The following is a 22,718-nucleotide window of genomic DNA, read 5'->3' as shown; positions in this document are numbered from 1 at the left end:
TCACTCTAAGTTCAGCGTCACATCTGTGTCGCTTCACAGTTGAGCTAAAAACAAAGAATTCGCAAGACTGTACTTATCAGTCAGTACAGAGTGCCATTTCTGTGCTATAACGTTATGTCAGGTGGTCGGATGCCTGATTGTTTGAAATAGCCTAAATCATTCCTTATTTTTGTGTAATGTCGAATCACACGAGGTAAACTTTCATTTTAGTTACCATATAACAACGTAAAATTGTGACCACAAATAACCAATGTCCTTAAGTTAATAACCACAATGTTCAGTTGCTGTCCATGTACAGTATTGTAACAGTATATGCATTCAGTCCAGCCCTTACTCTGGGTTTAATGCATTAAAATGGTCTACAAAGAGATAAATCACCATTCGAAATGGACCTTTTAATAACTTCATAAAAGTTTCAAATGCAACATTCAAAATAAAGGTACACTGTATTCAAATTTAAACTTTTATTATACATAACATAATTGCAATTTCAGACAATGAAGACTGAAAAAACAAGAACGCTAAATAAAATTGTTTTCCTAGCTTTTAGAATCTTTTTATTGGAAGTCCTTCCATTCATCAATCTGTTTTCTGACCTGCTTGTCCACATTTGGGTTGCTTGCTCAATGGAAAAAAAAACGAGGTGCCTGATGGTAAGGCAAAATTGATCAATCAAAATGAATAATCACAATATTTCTGAAGCTGTTGTTATGGTAAATACAGTACACAGTTCTCAATGTAACTGAGTACACTGTGGCAGAATGCCTTTAATTTCCTTTCAGAATCCATATTTTCTATATCAAATTATCATAAAACCCGCCCACAAATGTGGACTTTTGAACAAATTCAATTAATGTTGCAAAACTACCCCTTTATTTTAGATTACAAAATTCCATGTGAGTCTCATCAAAATGATCAAGATTGTTCTTACATTCATTGAGAAATATATAGAAATCTTATTGTTTACTCATTCATGTTGAGCACTGTATGTTCATTTGTTCACCCCAATAGCCAATGAACACAAGGAGGTGAAATGTTGTGGACATTTCTTCTCACCCTAAACTTTTGGTTCAAAAATAATCAATGGACATACTGGTAAATATTAGTTTGTCTATTTACAGGTTCTGCAGTTCTGCATTCAGGATGATTGAGAAATGTGAAGGTGATACTGCAACTCAAAGAGGTCACAAGCAATGTGAATTCTGTAGTTTAAATTAAGAGGTAATTCTGATTGTATTTTGTTTGGGGGGTTTTTTTCTGTTTTGTTTTTTGTCCAAAGGGTGAGGCGAATCAGCTATATGGCATCTCTGATGAGGCGGGGCCTTGACAGAGCGGCCTGGCTGGAGCAGAGCAGCACTCGGAGCTTAAGGAGGATGACAGAAAATGGACACGGCAGGCCAAGTCATCTAGAAAATCTTTTTGTATCTTTGTTATTGCTTGAGAGAGCACGTCGGGCAGTGAGTGCATGTTGAGAAGCATCAAGTCCAGTTTGTCCTCCATGGCCATAATCCTCCTGTCCAACTCCTCACTTCGATGCTGCAGGTCCGACACCAGATCGTACATCATGTTCTGAGTCTGGAGAGAATGGAAAATGTGGACACGTAACCCTTTACTGATCATGAAGCCATACAAGCAAACTTACAGCCGCTTTAAAAGGGGACATGTTATGGAAAATTACATTTGTATTGTTTGTGTTCAAGTAGCCGGTAGTTAAAGTGATGAATTCGTGTGCAGCTTGGAAGCAGAGGGTGAAAAACTACATCAAAACCAAAATGTAAGCAGGGCTGCTTGTTGGATACACAGAGTAACGTTGGCTAGCACTAGCTTCTGATAATAAGCATCACTTAATTGATTACCCAGTGCAATTCTTGTTGTGGTCAGAAGAGCTGCCAACTGTTAGAGAGTGTTCGTATTTTGTTTTGGAAATCACTCAACTCTCCCTCGTGATTTCTGAAATACTGTCTGTTACAGGATATTTTAAAAAAAATCATGCATCAGATTGCTCAAACAAGTTGAATCCAAACATAGTTTGCAACAAGATTGTTTGAATTTGGTGGAAGAGCTAAATGCAGACATTCCTTGCTCATCTGTTGTCTTCATGGTAATGAATTCTGTATTCGCCATTGGCACAGCAATATGTGGGGTGGGTTGATGGCTGGTTCACTTAAAAAGGGCCACCCTCAAACTCTCTGATTTTGGCAAAGCACTAAATAAGGTGTGCAAAGCAAACTACTGTATAATTCTTGATACTTAATGTATTTTGACCAAAGTACGTTGCAGATTTGGTGTTAAAACACATGGCTACAATACTGCTTTGAATTGTGATTAAAAATACCTCACATGTCCCCTTTAAATGTTTTGAGAAAAGTAAAATTTATTGTTGGTGTGAGTACCTTGGCAAGATCGGCGATGGTGTTGGCCTGGTCAGTTAGTTTCCTTTGCTCCATTTTAACTTTTCGCAGTCTTAAACATTAAAAATAAATATTGTTTTCATACTTGAGACTTACTGTAATATACTGTATAGTGTGAACACTTGTACATCTACAACTTCATGAATCTTTCAGCGAGACTAAAATTTTGTCAAATTAACATTTGATAAACTCAGTGACAACCAATTTACCTACTGTATTTCATGTACAAGTTACAAGGACTGAACCTTAGAATCTGTGATGCGACACGTTTACTCACTGGTGGATAGCTTGCAGGAATTTACGCTGATGGTGGCGTACCCTCGCTCGATCAACTTTCTTCACCAGCTTGGTGTGTTTGTAAATCAACCAGGTCTCCCGCAACACATTGGCTGCAGTGTTTTTTACCTGAGGGCAAAACAGGGCTAAAATTCATTGTTTTTAAGATAATTATAGGTGATATTTACTCTGGGAAATAAAACACATCAAACCTTTTTATAGAGCTGAGTATCCATCATGAAGTTGTGGACGTGTTTCTCTGCTCTAGTGAGTTCTGACTTCCTTGCAACCACAGCGACCACCAAAGCTGTACAGCCTGCCCCCTGAGAGAGGAGCAGTGCATAATTGGACTGTGACTCACTGTTCACAGCATGGGTAGTTCCACGAATAATCGACTGGCGGGGATATAAAATAAAGATTTTATTTGAAATATATTTAATCAGTTTGAATCTTTCCCAGACATTTTTGTGGGTGGGCTGCATCCTGAAGGGCATCCAATGTAAGAACTGTGCCGAACATATCACACAAGTAACTTACTGTTGCTACCACTGACTAATAGGGATTAAGCCAAAAGTCAAACAATAGGTTTGAACCTGTGTGAAAGTTTTGAAGCTGTACTTCAGTTATTGCAGCGTGGAGATGTGTCACATTGGAGGTCTACGAGGATGAAGCACAACTTCCCATAGCTGACATAGTTTTCATTTACTTTAGACCACAAAATATTTTAGACAACCATACAATTTCGTTTAGCACACCAGTATGTAACCGTGCCTATTTTATTCATTTGAAAAAAACAAACTTTTTTTTACACCCCCCACCCCCCCCCCACACACACACAGTACAGTAACACTGCCAGATAATTAACATCTTATAACACAGTGTTTTTCAAACACTGTGCCGTGGCAGTGTTCCGAGAGATATTGTCAGGTGTGCCGTGGGAAATGATCCAATTTGTATGCCTGTGCGGTCTATCGCCTGGCAGAGTAATCATGTAGTACTCTTCCATACCGGTAGGTGGCAGCAGCAGGTAGCTAATTGCCTTGTGCTTCGAGACAAGCGAAGTTTCTGGTGCCAGGTAATACAACGAAAGCTTTCTATCATTTGGATTTACTTTTACCAGAGATGTAACGTTATTCTTCAATGTTCAAAAACGCTTATAATACCAATATAACACTTTAATTGTTAAAATAAGCTTTTTTTCACATTTTCAGCTAGTGGCGTGCCACGGGATTTTTTTTTCAATGAAAGAAATGTGACTTGGCTCGAAAAAGAAGCGCAGAATGCATTCAAACAAACAATGCCAATCTTACTGAAGAAAGTAAGTGGAAACAGCAGAAAGGACAGAAGCGAAAAAAATGCTCTCACTGCAAATAAATATGCACAACAAGAATTACACCGCACGTTTTCAGCATTACGAGGGTGTGTGCAAAGCAGATCTGAATAACGATGTGAATGCTTCAGTGTGTGCGGATTTGATTCATAAAATTGAAGAGTCAACTCTTCATTGTGGAGCCCATCGAACAATGGACCCTCTGCGCACACCACCTCCGCATTCACTGTGAATTTATGGTCGGCATGTACAAAGTATGGTGAAACATCAAAAAGGCTTGGTTGTGTTATGGGGCTGCTTTGCTACATGAGGTGGTGTCTTAAATTCGTGCAGCGATACAATGAACTCTCAAAACCATCAAGGCTTTCTAGACAGAAATGTGCTGCCACTTGTCAGAAAGCTGGCATCAGTTGCAGCTCATGAGATTTCCAAGGCTTAGCTTTCACTAAGTGTTTGTTATTATTTTTTGCTTTTGATAGTTTTCAGGGGCCTTTGTGGCCTTTTCTGTCTTGAATGGAAGGGTAACAACAATTCCTGCTTCTGGTGAATGATGGTCATGAATCCTACCATGATGCCTGTTAAGAGGCAGACTCCTTTTCCGCAGTAAGTGTGAGGCACCATATCACCATAGCCGATGGACAAAAAGGTGATGGAGATCAGCCACATTGCTCCTAGAAAGGTGCTGGTCACCTCCTGTGTGTCGTGATACCTTTTGGAACATAATACCACCTTTTAAGAATACAGCTCAATTTAGCACCATGTATAATGCGTAGGAGAGAAAGTAGGAAGTAGAGGTTTACCTCTCACAGATGCGCACAGTCCATGCTGCAATAATCCAACAGGATACGCTGAACACGAGTAGAACAGTGCCAGGGCAGATTGTCATCAGAGTTTTCATGACAAAACGAGTGTCAAAGCTGATCTTGTTTAGCGCCCCGATGCTGCGTGAAGAAGCATCTGTGAAGAGCTTGCTGTGGAGGAGCATGACCCGGCCAATCAGGTAGAGGCGCAGAAACATGGGTACAGACAGGATAATGTCGACATCAGCGTCCGCCACCAATGTGTTGTAGTTGAATGCCAGTCGAGTAGTCCAGCTGAACACGTATTGACCCGGGATGGGATGGATGGCACACACGAGAAGCTCCAACACAATGAAGAGAACTCGCTCAAAGGTCATGGCGATCCTCCAGTCATCTGCACCATTGTCCACCATGAAGAGCTGAAGGAAAGAGGTGACTGTTTTACTCATATACTTACATTTCCAGAGTTCCAACAGTAGCAGTAGCATGTGGTGAATTTTAGCATTTAATACAAAATAATGTACCGATATTGTAAAACTAAGATTTTAGATTTGAAAATGATATGTTTCCAGTCATTCCACACATAGTTATACATACGTTCTCATATTCATTTCAGGGTGGAATTGCCGTCCCACTGGCCAATGGAAAAAATATATCTACTTGGTTATTTGGAACAGTATATCAGACAGAATTAATACAACACAGCAATACAGCAATTAAGTTATATATACCCGAATTTTACAACAGAATTCTGGAGCTGTATTGAATATAAAATAATGACAATGGAGAAAGAACACCAACATCATCTGGCAGTCCACTGCACTGAATGAAGAGTTGCCGCGCTGTGGTTTTAAGTGTGGTTTACATAGTTACTATACAAACCACATAGAAAATTGATGATGGATGTACTACTATACTACAGTAGTAAATCTATCATCAATTTTCTATAGCACTGGTCCCCATTCCGGTCATGGGTAAGATAGAGCCTATACCAGCTGCCTTTGCACCCCCCTCCCCCTCCCAAAAAAAAAATATACCTGTACTTGAGCGTCAGGGAACTTTGGGGTCTTTGGAAAAACAAAAATGAATCACTTGAATAAAGTTAATAAAATGAAATTCGCAACAGTTAGAAAAATAGCCCACAGATAAACTCACAATACAGTATGTTCATCTAATTACCTGGATTTCCCTCGCATGGTACATGAGAATAAGACCAAGTAAAATAGCAGTAGAAATACTGATCAGACCTTTCAGTACATATGAATAGATGGACTCCTGCGAAAGAGGACAAATGCATTAACACAGTGCGAGTAGTTCACACTAAATTTTTCACAGATTAAATTTGCTATTTATTGGGTGGTGGGGGATTGAAATACCTTGTTGTAAAATCCTCTAGACAGTTCAGTCTCAATCACCATGACAAGAATGCCAAACATCCCACAGACCAAAGAGCAGTCACTCAGCTGTTTGCGCTTGCCAAAAAGAGCTCTGCGCTGACCGAGTCTGAAGCTGAAGTCCTTCCTTTGGGGTACGCTACCTTCTTCTCTGGTGGCGTTGTCACAAATGGCCTTACTTGAATCCTCTCTGATGACTTTGGAGAAGGCTTCCTCCAAGAGGGTGCTGTGAAAAAGCTGCTGGCCTGATTGGATTTCATTCAAATTGGATGTCACGGTTTCATGGCTGACCAGTGAACCCACAGCATTGCCATTGCCAAGGACGCCGCTTCCCGCGACTTCAGGGGGAGTGACATGCTTTGGAGGCGAAATTTGGGATCCACTGAGTTGCTTAGTGTTTTTCTGCAAAAGAAAGGACAGCCGGTACAGAATGGGAGGTGGGATTATTTTGTGTGGTGTAACGTTGACTGTCTCAGGGAGACCCATTTTGGCTGAGAAGTTCTACTTTAATTTGACACTCCAATCAAAATAGAACTTAATGTGGAAGAACCCACCATTGAAAATGCATGGCAGACATATTGCTGAGAAGAATCAGTAAACATTTTGTTGGCAACTTCTCTGGTCATTTATGTGAGAGTCATTAAACAATATTTCAACAAGCCAAATATCCCTAGCTTTTTGCGAGTAGTGTAAGATTGTAAATATTATGTACCATAAATATATACAGGCTATTTACATCATATTTATGTATTCATATCTAATTGACGGCACTGGCGTGGTATACCCTGAACCGGTTGCCAGCCAATCGCAGGGCACACAGAGACGAACAACCATTCGCGCTCACAATCATACCTCGGGACAATTTCGAGTGTTTCATTAACCTGCCATGCATGTTTTTGGAATCTCAGCGGAAACCGGAGTACCCTGAGAAAACCCACGCAGTCATGGGGAGAACATGCAAATTCCACACGGGATCGAACCCCTGGACCTCTGCACCGTGAGGTCGGCGTGCTAACAAGTTGACGACCATGCCTCCACAATAAATCACATAATTATTTAATGAGATCAATTGTTTGTACATGGGTAACTTGCGAGTTAACTAAAAGTTAGTTATCAGTGGTGGGACATTGTAATTTCCTTGGAATGTTGTCAAAGTGATTATTTAAAAATGTACACACTTGCAGAGATTCTGTGTCTAGGAATAAAGTGGTGTAAACTGATGTTTGTGTTTTCTATGCTGTTAAATCCTTGATACGTTTCGCTGCCCTTATTTTTAGCCGTGTGTGTTTTCATTGGGGCGGCCCGGTAGTCCAGTGGTTAGCACGTCGGCTTCACAGTGCAGAGGTACCGGGTTCAATTCCAGCTCCGGCCTCCCTGTGTGGAGTTTGCATGTTCTCCCCGGGCCTGCGTGGGTTTTCTCCGGGTGCTCCGGTTTCCTCCCACATTCCAAAAACATGCATGGCAGGCTGTTTGGACGCTCTAAATTGTCCCTAGGTGTGAGTGTGGGCGTGAATGGTTGTTTGTCTCTGTGTGCCCTGCGATTGGCTGGCAACTGATTCAGGGTGTCCCCGCCTACTGCCCGAAGACGGCTGGGATAGGCTCCAGCACCCCCCCCCCCCCCCCCCCCCCCCGCGACCCCAGTGAGGATCAAGCGGTTCGGAAAATGGATGGATGTTTTCATTGCTCTGGATGGTTGCATTGTGGTTGAGAGGAAAGAAATTTCGTCTGTGCCGTAAATTGTACAGAGAGCATATTTGGCAATAAAGCTGTCTTGACTTGAAAATTATTGTGAGAAATCATTCAAATGATTCACATTCTCACGGAGAATAATGTTATGATCAATAAAAACATAATTAAAGCAAATGTATGCAAATTAATGTATGTATGAAATTGGTAGCCCTTTGAGTTAATCAGAATCAAGAAGTGGCTCTCAGTTTCACAAAGGTGAGTGGCCCCTCAACTAGTTCAAAGCTAAAAAGTATAATAAGTTCATGCGATTGAAAATAATTGTGCACCTGACTAGATGTTGTTCTCGTTGCCTCCTCTGCCAAGTCTTGATGGTCAAGTGAGCTATACAAACTGGTGGAGAAGGACTGCACGCTGCGGTTCATGGCTGGCATAGAGGACCTCTTGAGGCGAGCTGTCCTGATCATAGGGTTGGATGACAGATGGTGACACTGGAGGATGATGGGAGGATCTTTGTGGGGCTTCCAGGTTTCGCCAGCGCTGACAGAGAAACGCCCGTGTTGCTTTTCACAATCCTGAAACATCTCCCTCCAGTTGGGCTCGCCACCCCCGGCAGGCAGAGAATATTGGACGAGTTTCTTGTTTTTCTGGGCACAATCATTGGCGTAGAGAGGGATGTTGAAGTTTGAATTGGCATCTTTGAAATGACTGCAAGTTTGTTGTTGTGAAAGAGTCTTTTGTGCTTGTTGGTTGCTGCCCTGAGGCATGAAACTACCATGCAAATTCTTATTTGCAGGTTTCAGGAGGTCCCTTTGTATTTTTCCGTGTGGAAAAACCTGGTGATCGTCAGAAATGTGGGTGCTGGGAGAGAAAAACTGTGAGTGGGGTGAGGATGAATGGCTTATTTTGTGCAAGAGACAACCTTGAAGTGAAATGTGATTGGACTGAGGTTGAAAGATAGACGCTTCTGAATGTTGCTGATCTGCACTTGGACAGGAACAAGCACGTGTGTCATTCTTTGGATGATCCATACCCGTGCCTGTTCTCTGGACTGAGGATGAATCGGCTCCTTCACCACTAACCTGGCCACAAAGCAGCAGCCAGTCCTGATTCTTTATCTGAGAAATGGTCACGCTTTCAGTTTGCTGCGGAGACATCTGAGCGGAGACTTTTGGGGATGGAATGACTCCATTGGAAGTTTCATGTGGCACTGAAGCAGCACAACAGAGATTTGTCTCCTGTGTTGGTGAAGTCACCTCCATGAGTGTTTCTGAGTATTGCTCAGGCATCCCCTCAGGATTTTTCGTCGGGTGTGACTGACCTCTTGAGGTGCAACCCTCACGGTCATCACGGAATACTTGACCTGTTGTGTCGAGGCGTCGGGTTGCATTGGTGGGTTTAACCAGAATCAGCCTCATGCTATCCCTGTCCAGAAGACATGATAACACAGTGGAAGTAAAGGACCTATTGCATTTACGATACGCACACCAAGTTCTACTTTTAACCATCACATCATGCAAAAAAACATATATGATATATACTATATATATATATATACAGTATATATATATAATGCATATAAATCCCACAATTTTTCCTTCTACTATATGCATACACATGCATTGTCTGTATGAACAATGACACAAAATGACAGTAGCTGTGATATCAATAAAATCCACTCAAGGTGGTGCAGTACCTCTTAGTTTCAGTAAAATTTTGAAATTGGCTTTGACATTTAATACACCAATATATGTCACTGCCCCAAGAAGAAAAAGAATCCTTACCGTCTCGTTATTTTTTTCTGCAGAGTACCGGAGGGTTCCTGCTTGGAAGTGCTCCAGAACCAAAGTGTTAAGAGGAGGCGAGGGAGGGAGCGCTTCCTCCTATGTGCACACTTGTGGATGGTACTTTGGAGTCGGTCTCCTTTGAAAGTAATGATTAGAATTCAGTGTGAAGAAAGGAAAGGGGCAGCTGGCCTGGTAAAGGGTTGTACATGCAAATGCATGGGAGTGGGCGGTTATGATGCAAACTGCAGCGCCCATCCGAGTGGACAGACTCTGAAAGTGTAAGATCACAAGTCCAACCTCAAAGACATCAGCGTTTCCACTGATCAGCAGAACCACCTTGCTTTCAAAGGGAAGCAGCAAATAAAAGATCAGTTGCGCTCGTCATTGGTTCTCAGCGGTTCAAAGGCCTTTGCCAGATTCTCTTATCTGCCCCGGCACAAGCGTAAGGCTGGACAAAAGTGTCCTGTTATTAAATCACCTTGTGAATCCATCAGATGGGTGAGAGCAAGGCGGGCTTGCTATGAGCAAATGTTACCACAAACACAGCTATTTGCACTGAGGGATAAATCCCAAACTACAACACCAGATATACGGGCGCATAAAATGTTTTCATTTTGAGGTTTGGTTGGGTTTCTTTGCCCAAAATGATACTTTGATTAATTTCAGAGACCCAAAATTTTATCTCCGTTGTTTTCCAATTAATACAACATTTTCAGTGTTATTTTCGGCAAACAACTTTAATGTCATGCTTTCTTAGCACCAAAATTAAACCACGAAAACACTCCTTAAACTCAAAAATTGCTATGCATTCTCAGACACTTGGCATGAGGCAGAGCTACAAAGCCTGCTGCCTCATCGGCTTTTGGTGTGAACGTTGCAGTGTTGTCAAAACAACACAGAAATCCTTTTGTCGGTGACAGTAATACTGTAGTAGCTGACTAAATAAAAAAAAAACATTCCGAATTGTTTTGTTCTTCAGAAACGTTTGAATACAAAGACACACGCAAAATATTTTTACAGGCAAATTTGGTGGCACTAGAAGCGAGCGCGCAGTCTTTTAAACCAAAATGTTCCATTGCAGATTTTATAAATGAAATGACTGGTAAATAGGTGATTCATATAGCAGAATTAGCTCAGATATCATCATCCACTTTAATCTCAGAGAAAATGAGACTTCAAAATCACAGCAAACTAATGGCCACAGTCTGGTGGAGCAGATAAGGGACGCTCCATTCAGCCACTCAAACACAAGGTGTCAATCAAGGGCGAACAACAAAAGCCGATGACTGAACTTAAAAACAATTTGCCGGCTGAATCGGGACATTCTTTTGTAAATAAGAATCACGCATAATATTAACACGCCCTCACCTTTACACTGAAGGAAGAGATAATTATCATCTGATGTTCTGTTTTCACACGTTAGTGTGAAAACATATGAAGTCAAGCCTCTAATTCCCTAAGTGTGTTAATGTGAAAGTAATGTCATGGTTAGTCTTACACAGAAACAGTAGCTAACTGAATTCTGGTTGGTCAGTGAAGCACCTTTCGCACTGCCCGTCAACTTCGGCTATTTCTCATCTTTCAAATGGGCGGGAGGGGATTGAAATTAACCCGCAAATTTTCCAGTTTCATATTGACAAGTCAATGGGACTGTTCAACAAGCATTTTGGACGTCGCACCAGAGGCAGGCACTGACGTTGCTGCGCATAAAATTTTTTGTAAGCATTAATTGTCGGAAATGTCCCGCTTCGGTGTATTATGAATGGAAGGCATAGGCGGATAAATGTCCTCCGCACCTTCCGCATCTGACATGTCCATTTTATGGAAAGGCAGTGTGAAAAGGGCTAAAGTCAGATCGTGACCAATGACGTTCCTGAAAGCAACACTCAATTTTTAATGGATGTGAATATGATCTTGCACTAAAAGTCTCCAAGGTGCATAACACACTTTCCGATGGGTGATGAGCGCCGATGGGAAAGGGGCACAGTCATTGCCTTCACTTCGAGTTGTACGCAGCACACTTTTGATTGAGGGGGTTCTCGGGAGACTTCATCCATTCCTTCTTCAAGAGCTGCTTCAGCTGAGACAATCTCATGTTGGGGTTTTCCATCTTCAAGCGAGGTAGGTTGGCTTCCTCAAACGACGTGAAAGCGGCTTTCATCCGGCGCTCCGGGTGGCGGTCCAGGTCCTCAGGCGCAATGCTGAAACAGGAGTGTTGGCAACATGAAACATGCTTTTACTGCGACTCCTAAAGCCCTTATTTCACTGAGCGGTAAAGGTGGCAAGTATGGTCCGAATATTAGTTTTTCATGAGGGTTCATCCAAGGTTGCAAAATGTTCCAAAGACTTTCTCAAACTGTTTTTCTTGTCCCCCCATCCCCCCAAAAAATTTGAACTTGTCCAAAATTGGATGGGGACAAGAAATTTGTTTGTGAATGCCTGGCGAACGTCAGGCAATGCAGAAAACACACACACACACATGCACACGCACACTCACGTGTATCTACATTAAAATTTGATATGTGGGTGTATGCTAGCAGCCTTAGGTCCACTTTCATCCAACTCTAGTTTGTTGCCTGCTTGGTGCATTTTGTTTGGTATGGTGTTATATAAAAATCGAACTCAGGTCTAACACCATCTACAAGAGGCGGTCTCGGTACTGCCCCACATAATCGGAATTCGGTTGTGTTAACACTGCAAACAGACTTTCATCTGCTTTGAGTGACGGAATGCATCTACAGTTTTGCACGTACAGTGTCCTTCCGTGATTGTTGGGAACCCCGAAGATCTGAAGTCTTAACATAAATGACATTTTTATTGCTGAGGCATACTCTCATACTGAAAATTGGAGAAATGGTCGACACGAAACAGAATCAAGCTCCTCCCATGGCCCTCTCAGTAAGCAGACCACAACCCCAGTTTAAACCTGTGGAGTGATCTAAAGAGGAGAGTGCAGAGGAAAGGACTGAGGTGGTTGGATGATTTAGATTGCGTTAAGAGTAATGATCGAACAACCCTCATTTCTTTCTGCAGTCTCCAATCTTTTGAAACATTATAGGAGATTATTCGTTTCTGTTTTGTTGGCGAAAGGGGATTGTACAAAGTATTAACATCAGGGGTGCTAATAATTGTGGCATACATGATTTGATGTAAAATAATTTTTTCTTAATGTGGGAACCCCTTCATGTAATTCCCTTCATGTGTAATGCAAAGTTGGAAGTCAACAAGTGTCACACCACAGGCTGTATGCCGATAGAGTGCTTTATGTGTTGTTTGCAGCACATCTTAAAATCATAGTAGGAATTGTTTGATTAAGACAACATCTACCTCGATCGGCACAGTAGCGTCATGAGTCTTACATGAGATTGTAAGAAGTATTAGACGTAACTGTAAAGGACAACTTATGTCCATGTTACCTTCACTATTGCAAAATACTTCCTGTTTATAGTCCACAACAGACCAATGAGAGAAGAGAGGCACTGCAACATGGTTTCCTCATATTCATTTTGGTTTAAATTCTTGCTTACTTTTTAACCATGTGAGAATTAGGCAAAATAGGGGGAAAGATACAAACTTTTACAAAACCATTAACTGTTTGAATCAGAATAAACAAGTGAGGTATGAAAGCAGCCTTAAAGGATGCTGTCAATATTGATTTTACTGTACAATATGTATCGAAACGATTGTTACCTCAGCACAGCAATGGCATCTTCTACTGTTCTAGCTTCCACTGTTCCTTCCTCCTCAATAATTCTGTTTACATTTTCTTCCAGTGGAACCTCCAGATGGCTCTTGTCTGTGGATTCAACATAGTATTCGTTATTTCAAGATGTTAGGTAGTGTTAGATGAAGCGGTTTTTCAGGGGCAAAAAAAGTTTTGTCTTTGCGTGAACTTGCACATCACACTCAATTTAACCTTTTGGCTTGAGCTGCTGAGGCTGCGGGACATTCTGAATAGCCTCCTCTATCTGGGCTTGGGTCACCTTTCCACTACTTCCACCCTCTTTCTGGGTTTTGCCTTTTATTCTGGCATTTTCCTCATCAAGGAGGCGCTGGCATTCCTTTTTCCTCTCCAATATCTCAATCCTCTTTTTCTCCTTATCGTCCTGCAAAGGCAGTAAATAATTTTAGTTGCACATCATCTGATTCTTGCAGAACTGTTGAGAAACTCGTCATGAAGTGTGGACAGGATGGCATACGCATTAGATTAGGGTCGGTGCCTACCTTTCTCTGCTCTTTTTTTAGTACATGTTTGTCGGTTTCCTGCCACATGGCATCATCCTCTTCCTGCTTCTTGCGCGCATCCGCCACTGCCTTTGCCTCAGCCTTGCGGGCCCTGGCTGTGGCCGCCTTGGAGTTCTCACCCTGGAATTTCTTCGGCATCCCAGCAGCCGCCGTTCAGCTGACATGAAATGAGACCACGCTATCATTTAAAAAGTATCTTTAAAATATTAATAAATCAAGCAATTATATCGTACAGTTGTTTATATATTTCATCATGTAGAAGCATCCCAACTGAATGAAGTCGATCAATGTTACAGGTTAAAAAGCGAAAGTGGGAATGGGCAGTGGCATTGTGACAAAATAGTATCGGACATTTTTTCTCAAGATATAGCCCACGAAACAGTCGGATTGACCGATAATATATGCTTTCGTTTTCTTACAAATTGGGACAAAAGTTCCTTTCATAAGTGTCGATAAGGAACGTTAGTAACGTGCTAGTGCTGACGGATGTAAACTGAAAAAAACACGTCAAGCTTGTTGTTGTTGTCACTCTTCTTTCGTGTACAATGAAAATGTACAGACACATAGTATATCATACCAGTATCCGACGAAATTCAGGTTTTAACTAGACAGCAGATCTTGTTTTCGTTTGGTTATGTGCCATATCCTGTCGACGCACTCTGATGACGGATTTATATTCAACGAAGTTACTAAACGTCATATCCTGTGACCTCATAACACATTTTAGAAGTGAAACTGTTATATTTTGAATGCAAATACAATCGCAAAGCGTCATGTTTGAAAGAAAAAAATTCCTTTATTTTTCCTTACAGCTAATCACAAAGGTTTATTAATATTTTGATCACGGGTTAAGGCGAACCAAATTCTGTGTTTACTTGTGCTTTGTAGAAGAGGTGAGAGTAATGCTGCAGTCTGCAGCAATCTCACAAAAAAAACCCCCCACAAAACAGTTAAGAGTGAGGGGTGTAATTTCTTAACAGCAACATGCGATGCTCCGGGTATCTCCTCCCTCATTTAAATGTAACGCTAAATGAACAACCAATACCAATTGCAATAATGCGAGTACATTAACATTTAACGAGGAAACAAACATGACCTAGTCTACGTCAAATTGTAAAAAAAAACGTCACAAAGACTCGTGTGCCAATGTTGTATAAAGAGCACCCTAAGAATGGTAAACCTCAGACCTTTACCACTGAATCAACGAGTCGAGGTATGGTTCTAAGTTATGTGCATAAAATATTATTTAAAGATATTCACGGTGGGCTATAGCTCATAGATAGATAATAGCAACCCCCAGAAAATATCTGATGCATCGATGCAAACATGCCCAATTAGAAATTTCAGGAGTTTTTAATTGAGTGTATTTGCTATCAAATAATATCTGACCGACATAGAAAAGTACATTTGAAGGTTATACTTCAGTAAGTAAGCCATGATCATTCAGGTCAACTTTTATCTGCTTCAGAGCTATCCAAATCTGGATTGCTGGAATAGAAAATGGATGAAAGTAGCACATTTGGTTTGTTTTTGTTAAACTTGTGTATAATAAAGAGCATCAAAATTGGAGTTAAAGGTAGAGAGAACTAAACAATTTATTGAGATAAATAACAAAGAGCTATTGTACATTCATGCTCTGTTGCACCCCTAACAAATTCCTCATGTTACAAGTCAATACAATGTTAATCATTTTAAAATGAGCTACAATATAAAATTGAATATATGACAGACCACCTCTGTATTTGAGTAAAAATAGGCATGTTTATAATTCAGAAGTCATTGTCGCTTTCATCGAAAAGAGGAGGTCTCGTGCGTCCCCTCGACGTGTGTATTGCTGTAGCCACATGGTCTTCCAAGCTGTCATCGTCTAATTTGCTCTCATCCTCGCCGTCTTCCTCTTCTTCATCCACCTCTATCTCGCTGTCTTCTGACTAAAATAGAGAAAAGACAGAAAAGGCATAACAAAAGCTCCACATAGTATTCATAGTTGTATCTTGACAGTGAACACACTAAATCCCGATAGAATATACTTTTAAAGATTAAGATTCTTGCTAATATCCTTGAACTACAAGTGGAAATTAAGATGTATACTAATTTCAAAGGAAAATCTTACATGGCAACTCTTAGGCTATTAAAAGCTGGATGATCCAGTGATGGAAAATATCAGGGTGGGTGATCTAATTTTAATACACAAAAAGCTAAGAATCAACTAGGCAATGCCCCTGTACAAAATACAAACCTGTCTTTTTGGTTGTTTTGGCCTTCTGGAAATGCCTATTGTTGGCTTTAAATACAAAGGTGAGTGCAAAGAGATGGGTGAGATACTAAAGACAAAACTAAAGAAAAAAAGACTGCTCTTTGGACAGAGATAGTAGCTGTATGTACCGTATATGTCGTTGTGAAAACGTTTACCTCATCACTGTCACCACCCTGCATGTTCCCAATGAATCTTGTTCCTCTTCCTGAAAGAAAAAGAAATGCTGGTATACATATTTTAAGTAATAGTTCGGACATATTATAAAGTATGTATATTTTGACTGTTGCAACTTGCATCTGGGATGATCAAACAACAAGCATCCGATACAGACCCACAGTATAGCGCAAGTTAAATCAATGCTCAACAAATAAATAGGTCAAGTTGACATACTGAACAAATCGCCCATCTGTTTAGCAGCCATCAAGCCATTTCGAGTGGGTCGTGGATTGGAGGGCCGTGACTCTTCCAATTCACTGTCCATGTCACCTTCATCCTCAAGAACATCCATGTCAGAGTCCACATCTTTCACTGAAACAAATTTCATAGAATAAACGCAACAGGACACTTGAGTGGTTGTCAGCTCCATCCTACATTAGTGGCAGAAGCTTGGATGTCATTCATTTTAACATTATTTTCAGTTCTCACGTGAACTCCTCATTAGATCCCTGTCCTCCTCCTTCAGATTTTGCTGCATCATCCTCAGGGTGTTTTCGGCCTCCTGCGAGGGGAAAAAATGGACAACATACAAGGAGCGAGTAAGAAAGGTGAGGCACACTGACTTTTTAGCAGGCGAGTAATTTTAAACTAAATCCTTCTATGCATTGTCTGTAATGCTTGTCCTCATTAAGGTCGCAAATGAGCTGCTGCCTTTCCCAGCTGACTTTGCGTGAAGAGGTAGGCTACACCCGAGGCTGGTCGCATGTCATTTGCAGAGCACACAAGCCAACCATTCTGACAACTCACTCACATTACATCGATGGACAGATTCGAGTTTGCAATTACCCCAATGTGCATGTTTCTGGAATGTTGGAGGAAGTCGTGGTAAGCCATCAAATAAAAGGTGAACATGTAAAACACACACAGGAGGGCCTGAGCCGAGATTTGAATCTTTTGACTTGGTGCTATCTCCTAACCACTACTACACTGTGCTGCACATTTTAAAACGAAATAAGGAAACAAATGGATGTTACGTGACGTTTAGAATTCCGGTATGTTTTGTGAATGCATCTAAAAACATACAGGCCTCATCGGAGGTTGTAGATACATAACATTTTAGACTAACATTCCGGAGCCATAGACTGGTCGGAGCTAAGCTGCGGTAGTCAGCAGGTCTGTTCTAACAGTAGCTCACCACTGATGGCGAGAATCTAAAGAAGAATGTTCATATTAATTTATTCTTATCAATCTAAAGTGGAGCGAGCGACACGGAAGTTGACTGCTTAGCACATCCGCCTCACAGTGCAGAGGTCCGGGGTTCGATTCCAGGCCCTGGCCACGTGTGGAATTTGAATGTTCTCCCCATACCTGCGGCGGTTTTCTTCGGGTACCGGTACTCTGGTTTCGTCCCAAATTCCAAAAATATGCACATTAGGTTGATTGATCATTCCGATTGTTTTTGTGTGTGCTGCGATTGGCTGGCAACAGTTCGGTGTGTACCTCGCCTCATACCTGAAGTCAGCTAGGATAGGCTCCAGCACACCCATGACACTCGTGAGGATAAAGAGATTCAGATAATGGATGGATGAAGAATCTAAACTGAAGATGAATGTTAATATCGATTTATTTTAAGTCAACTTGATACATGTGTCTTAATGTACCAAATATTCCATATTTGGTCCATATAATTGTTAGGGGTTTTTTGTGCTGTATTTTTAATACCGTGATTCTGCCATATTTTTGCTCACGGTTATCATACCAGCAAAATACAATCACCCACCTCAAACCGCTCTTGCTCCAGTTTATGGTAATCTTCAAGCTGAGACTCCAGAAAACAAAGGTTTTTGAACTTTGCCACATAGATCTCATACTGCTTCTGCAGGTCTTCTTCAATCTTTTCATATTCGTCCATGAACGCAGGTCTAACACAATATGAAAGAGAAATGTTTCAGTATATCTTCTGTTGACATGAGCATGAAAACTTTGGTTGATCAATGAATTTAGAAAATGCAGAACAAAAAGTGTCATCTTGAATTTGATCTCTTACAGTGACAACTGTTACACAGAGGACACATTCAAGGAATCAGCTACATCATTCATGATAAAACCCCACAATGAATATTTTAGCTGACAGGTTCATCAGCATACGATATATTAACAGAATTGATTAGTACCTTTTTATTGGTCATCTCAAATGTGTGTGAGGCCACACACCTGAGTGTGAGGACTTTGTGTCCCAACACCATTGAAAAACATTGGCACATATGCTCCGTGACAGAGGGGTCTACTGTCTGATTAATTTGTGGCAACAGTGTTAACTGACCGCACACTTTGCAGTGTCTGAAGTCTCTTCCGACTCCTCTCCAGCTCCTGTTTCTTCTTTTCTATCTTGGCATCCAGGCTGGCCTCATCAGAAACAATGCTATTCAGCATCTCTTTGGTTTTCTCCACTGTTTCCTTGAGAACAAACACAATAAATGTAAATTGATCAGAATCATCATGATTCTGATTCTGATTGATGAATCTAAAAATATAGTAAATAAAAAGTAATACTGACTCGGGCCTCCCTGATGGCTACTCTCAGGGCCTTCTCAGTCACATCGATCTCCAGAGGTCTTGCAATGGCTGCAGTTCTTTTTTCCTAAACATAATGCATATACACTCACATTCAACATTCTTGAAGATAATAAGGACTCAAAATCATTCAATTCCTGATGTTTCTAGTCACCCTAAGTTCCAGCTCCTTGCCCAGTAAATCAAACAAAGATGCTCCTCTCGACGTGACTTCCGACGCTAGCTGCCGAGCTGCCTTGAGGTCAGAAATCTAACAGGAAAACACAAGGAGACTTAGTAAAACAATAACAACCGAAGAGAATGTACATCAGTGCATCAATGCAAACATCTTAGAATACAGCTATATCCAAATGTATTCATTTTAAAATGATTTATTTTTTTTATCGTGGTTGTAGCTTTCAGAGGTGTGAAGCTATGCAAAAAATACAAAGTTAAAAATCTTAGAATATGAGAATACTGTGCTGCACTATAAGTACAGTGGCTCGCGAAAGTATTCAGCCACTTGAAATGTTGGACATTTTGTCACATTCCAAGCTTCAAAGATATGAAATTGGATTTTTGGGGGTGGAAGAATCTACACCAAGTGGGACACAATGAAGTGCAACGAAATTCATGCAATATTTTAAACTTCTTTTGGAATTAAAAAACTGAAAAGCGGGGCGTGCAATGTTATTCGGCCCCTTTATTGTCATTGAGTATTAACTCAAGGTGGTGAATAATTTTGCACGTGCCACTTTTTTATTTTTTAATTTAAAAAAAAATTAAAGTACCGTTTTCATCTATTTTGTTCCCCTTCATGACTGTACTTCAATTGGTGTTTATTCTTCACAAAAAAATCTGTTGTGGCTTCATGTTGCTCTAATACTTTATATTTATTTTTTACATCTTGTTAAAATACATTAGTCCAAAGTCACCTGTTTTTTTGTTTTTTTTGCTGGAGCAGGACCTATGTGCTGACGGTTTCCTCTCAATAGGTCCAATATACATAATAACCTCATTTATGTGAATTATCATCTTACCCGTGAACCAATGTCAAACTTAAACTTGATGCTGTCCTCCTCCACTCTATCTTCCAGGCCCATCTGCTTGGTCTTCATTGCACTGTACAGCACTGATGTGATCTTTAACATCTCTTTCACTGCGTAGCCATCAGCCTGGTAGAGGCGCTTGGTGTTCACCTTGACGTGCGCTTTGGTTGCCTACATCAAGGACAGACATGAGCTGAGCAGTAGGTTCTACATTGCATTGTGTGAAAACAACTAGTGCAACTACATTGTTTTATTTGCTTAAGACAACATATTACCATGAACTGAGCCACGGCCTTTATGAAGAATACTCGGTCTGACTCTGTGTCCACATCTGTAGGAATATCCATCTGAGGTTCATATCTATACAATTGGAATGGGGGGTGACAATGTTTCTTGAAGGGGACGTACAGTATTACATTAAAACTTTACTTCCTGATTGTTTGTTAACACAGTTGTCAATAGTGCCAGTCCACACATCAAATGTGAACGGAAACAACCAAGCACTGCGAATCTTCTGTTAGATAATGACTGCTTCAAATTACATGTACTGTGTCAGCATCTTATCTCAACAATGACTCACTCCACACATCATTTGCAGTAAAAATACACAGATAAACAAAAGAATCAAGTACTGTACAACATTATTTTTTTATCTTCTATTTCTAAAAGTGCTTGTTTCAGTTAGAGATGCATTGATGTTCTAAATAGGAGGAGAATGTATGGATCAGTAGACAGGTACTTGGATAGGCCTGACGGAACTGATAGACAAGAATGTACCTTTTAACGAGCCATATCATGATTTCTGCCACCAGATTGAAGTTAGGTGTTCTGAAATTCTCCAACGAAATCAAGCGAGGATAGCCCAAAGCTCTCATCATTTCAGTGAAATCTGTCGTTGAAAAGGTGTTGAAAATTAACAAATGTGACACAACCCATTCACGGGTGCAAAAATAGCACATATAAATTTCTTGAGTCTGGTGTGTTAAGTAGCAGATGACGAGGACAGCTTACTTCTCAAATCTCTGAAAGACATTGTGACTCGTGTTGTCCACACTGGTTTGGAAAGTGGGGGGAAAAACACAAGAGTAAGTAACGATGAATGAATTTCGGTGTTGATTCAAGCAGACTGCAGATTTAATATATCTAGCAAAAATGCAAAGTATAGAACGTTTGGAAAGAGAACGTGTTAACATCGCTCGTTACCGCTTTAACTCTCGACCCAAGATAACTAGATATCGATAATTGAGACGATTTTGTGGCTAAATACATTTTTATCATTTAATGCACATTTCCGTTGACATTGGAAGCGTTTGTGCCTTTCAGCAGACGATGCTGTTGGTGGAAAACCCTAAATGAACGCGTAGTCGCTGCATCTGACACAACCTACGGTGTATCATTTAATCACCTACGTTGTTAAAATGACTAAATAGATCAGTTTCAGTGTTTACAGAGAGTCACCAATGGTTACCTGTTGACCAGCAATTCGGACAGTCGTCCTCGGAGATGTTCTTCTACAAGGAAGAGCCAATGCTGCCTGTCCAATCATGAATTGCTTTGCTCGAGTCCAGTCCAATGGGAGGCGACGATGTTGGGTCGGGCGCCATATTCTGTCTTTGCGGTACAAAAAAGAAACATTCTGAATCATTTGTTTTTTGCGTATTGTTTTTTTATTGCGCCATAGCGATTATAAATTACCAAGCAGACATTTTCCCCGTTTAAATTCGGGTGACCTTAATTTGAATTTGGAGCCATTTGAAGAAAGGATCAGTCATCAACTCCCTTACCTTTACATTCGTGTTGGTACAGTAGTAGGACCTTTGAGTCTATCACACCGTTGTTATTACTCTTTATATGATTATTAGTTAGTGTTAATATATTGACACCAAATAAAACTGTGATTTCAAATTGGCAGCAATTAAAACTATGATTTCAAAAGTGCACTCACCCTTGCAGAAGGAGGCCACATTCATGGTTTTGTGAATTTTGCTCACAATTTAAAGCAGTTCCCAGGTGTCTTAGTAACCTTTTGTGTCTGTGAGATGCCCAAGCAGCAACAGTCATATTAAAGACTGGCACCTTCATTAGTATTGCATTCTGCCTTTGTATTGTCAAACTTTAGAGCTGTCCAGATGTAACTCATTTTCCTGCCCTCCCTTATTTTCTTAAATATTGCTTGAAAGCATGTTTCTGTTGTTTGTCCTTGTTCTGCCGTCTCTCCCTCCTCTGAGTGCTCTAACCGCCACCACTTTAGCCCAGTGCAGTCACACAAGAGTTGTGTGGGCTCTTGAAAAGAGCAAGAGCGAGGCGCCCTTTTGTTCACAACTGACACATGACTTCATGCAAATGACTGTATGACCCAGCCAAACACCTGACTTGAATTCAATCTTCTTTTTTTTAATGTAATTTGTGTAAACAACAAACCCCAGGTCAAATCAAGAGTTTGAGACTGCTTGTCTGGAGCAATTGGCCAAAATCACACTGGAGCAATGCATGCAACTAGTTTCTCCATACAGGAGGTGTCTTGAAACTAACCTGTATGAAGTTGAGTTGAGATTTTTTACCCACAACTTAATTTTTGAAAGTCTTAGAAAATCTAGAAGCCAACATTTGAACCCAGTGTCGATGTGGAAAGTTGAGTTCTGTACTGGACGGACAAGGAAGTTAGTTGTTCAAGTGTCTTGTCGGCCACAGGGAGGCGACACCTTCACGTGTTTACCAGAACCGAGCGTTCTTTCTTCGAGCAGTATTGCTACAGCTTAGCACCATGGAGCAAA

At 40.8% G+C, this 22,718-nt stretch overlaps 3 protein-coding genes across 6 annotated transcripts; all 3 read right to left on the bottom strand.

The window, feature by feature from the left end:
• Positions 1-476: 476 nt before the first annotated feature.
• Positions 477-9,315, bottom strand: kcnn1b (potassium intermediate/small conductance calcium-activated channel, subfamily N, member 1b). Its single transcript, XM_086115517.1, has 9 exons — positions 8,227-9,315; positions 6,194-6,613; positions 5,997-6,092; positions 4,818-5,236; positions 4,585-4,726; positions 2,900-3,010; positions 2,689-2,816; positions 2,394-2,463; positions 477-1,575 (listed from the first exon to the last, which is right to left on the bottom strand). Exons 1-9 carry the CDS (start codon positions 9,313-9,315, stop codon positions 1,291-1,293), a joined length of 2,760 nt encoding a protein of 919 aa, XP_085971643.1. The 3' UTR covers positions 477-1,290.
• A 1,502-nt stretch (positions 9,316-10,817) lies between these two features.
• ccdc124 (coiled-coil domain containing 124) lies at positions 10,818-14,605 on the bottom strand. Its single transcript, XM_086116629.1, has 5 exons — positions 14,507-14,605; positions 13,909-14,086; positions 13,601-13,790; positions 13,375-13,480; positions 10,818-11,885 (listed from the first exon to the last, which is right to left on the bottom strand). The coding sequence occupies exons 2-5, from the start codon at positions 14,065-14,067 to the stop codon at positions 11,681-11,683; spliced, it is 660 nt and encodes a 219-aa protein (XP_085972755.1). The 5' UTR covers positions 14,068-14,086; positions 14,507-14,605; the 3' UTR covers positions 10,818-11,680.
• Positions 14,606-15,499: 894 nt separating this feature from the next.
• ift38 (intraflagellar transport 38) lies at positions 15,500-22,309 on the bottom strand. 4 transcript variants are annotated; one of them, XM_086115801.1, is made up of 14 exons: positions 21,890-22,309; positions 21,413-21,555; positions 20,956-20,997; positions 20,722-20,833; positions 20,220-20,304; positions 19,936-20,115; positions 19,071-19,166; positions 18,900-18,983; positions 18,666-18,799; positions 18,123-18,264; positions 16,832-16,904; positions 16,577-16,714; positions 16,342-16,391; positions 15,500-15,860 (listed from the first exon to the last, which is right to left on the bottom strand). In XM_086115801.1, the coding sequence occupies exons 3-14, from the start codon at positions 20,975-20,977 to the stop codon at positions 15,699-15,701; spliced, it is 1,278 nt and encodes a 425-aa protein (XP_085971927.1). In that variant the 5' UTR covers positions 20,978-20,997; positions 21,413-21,555; positions 21,890-22,309; the 3' UTR covers positions 15,500-15,698. The 4 variants fall into 4 exon arrangements, with proteins under 4 accessions (XP_085971927.1, XP_085971928.1, XP_085971926.1 ...); XM_086115802.1 differs by having other exon boundaries at positions 21,413-21,551; XM_086115800.1 differs by having other exon boundaries at positions 21,413-22,309.
• Between the last annotated feature and the right edge of the window lie 409 nt (positions 22,310-22,718).

This window comes from Hippocampus guttulatus, chromosome 7, assembly GCF_054856545.1.
Source record: "Hippocampus guttulatus isolate MCC_2025c chromosome 7, RoL_Hgut_1.0, whole genome shotgun sequence".
NCBI classification, from domain to species: Eukaryota; Metazoa; Chordata; class Actinopteri; order Syngnathiformes; family Syngnathidae; genus Hippocampus; species Hippocampus guttulatus.
This window is presented reverse-complemented; position numbering and strand designations above follow the sequence as displayed.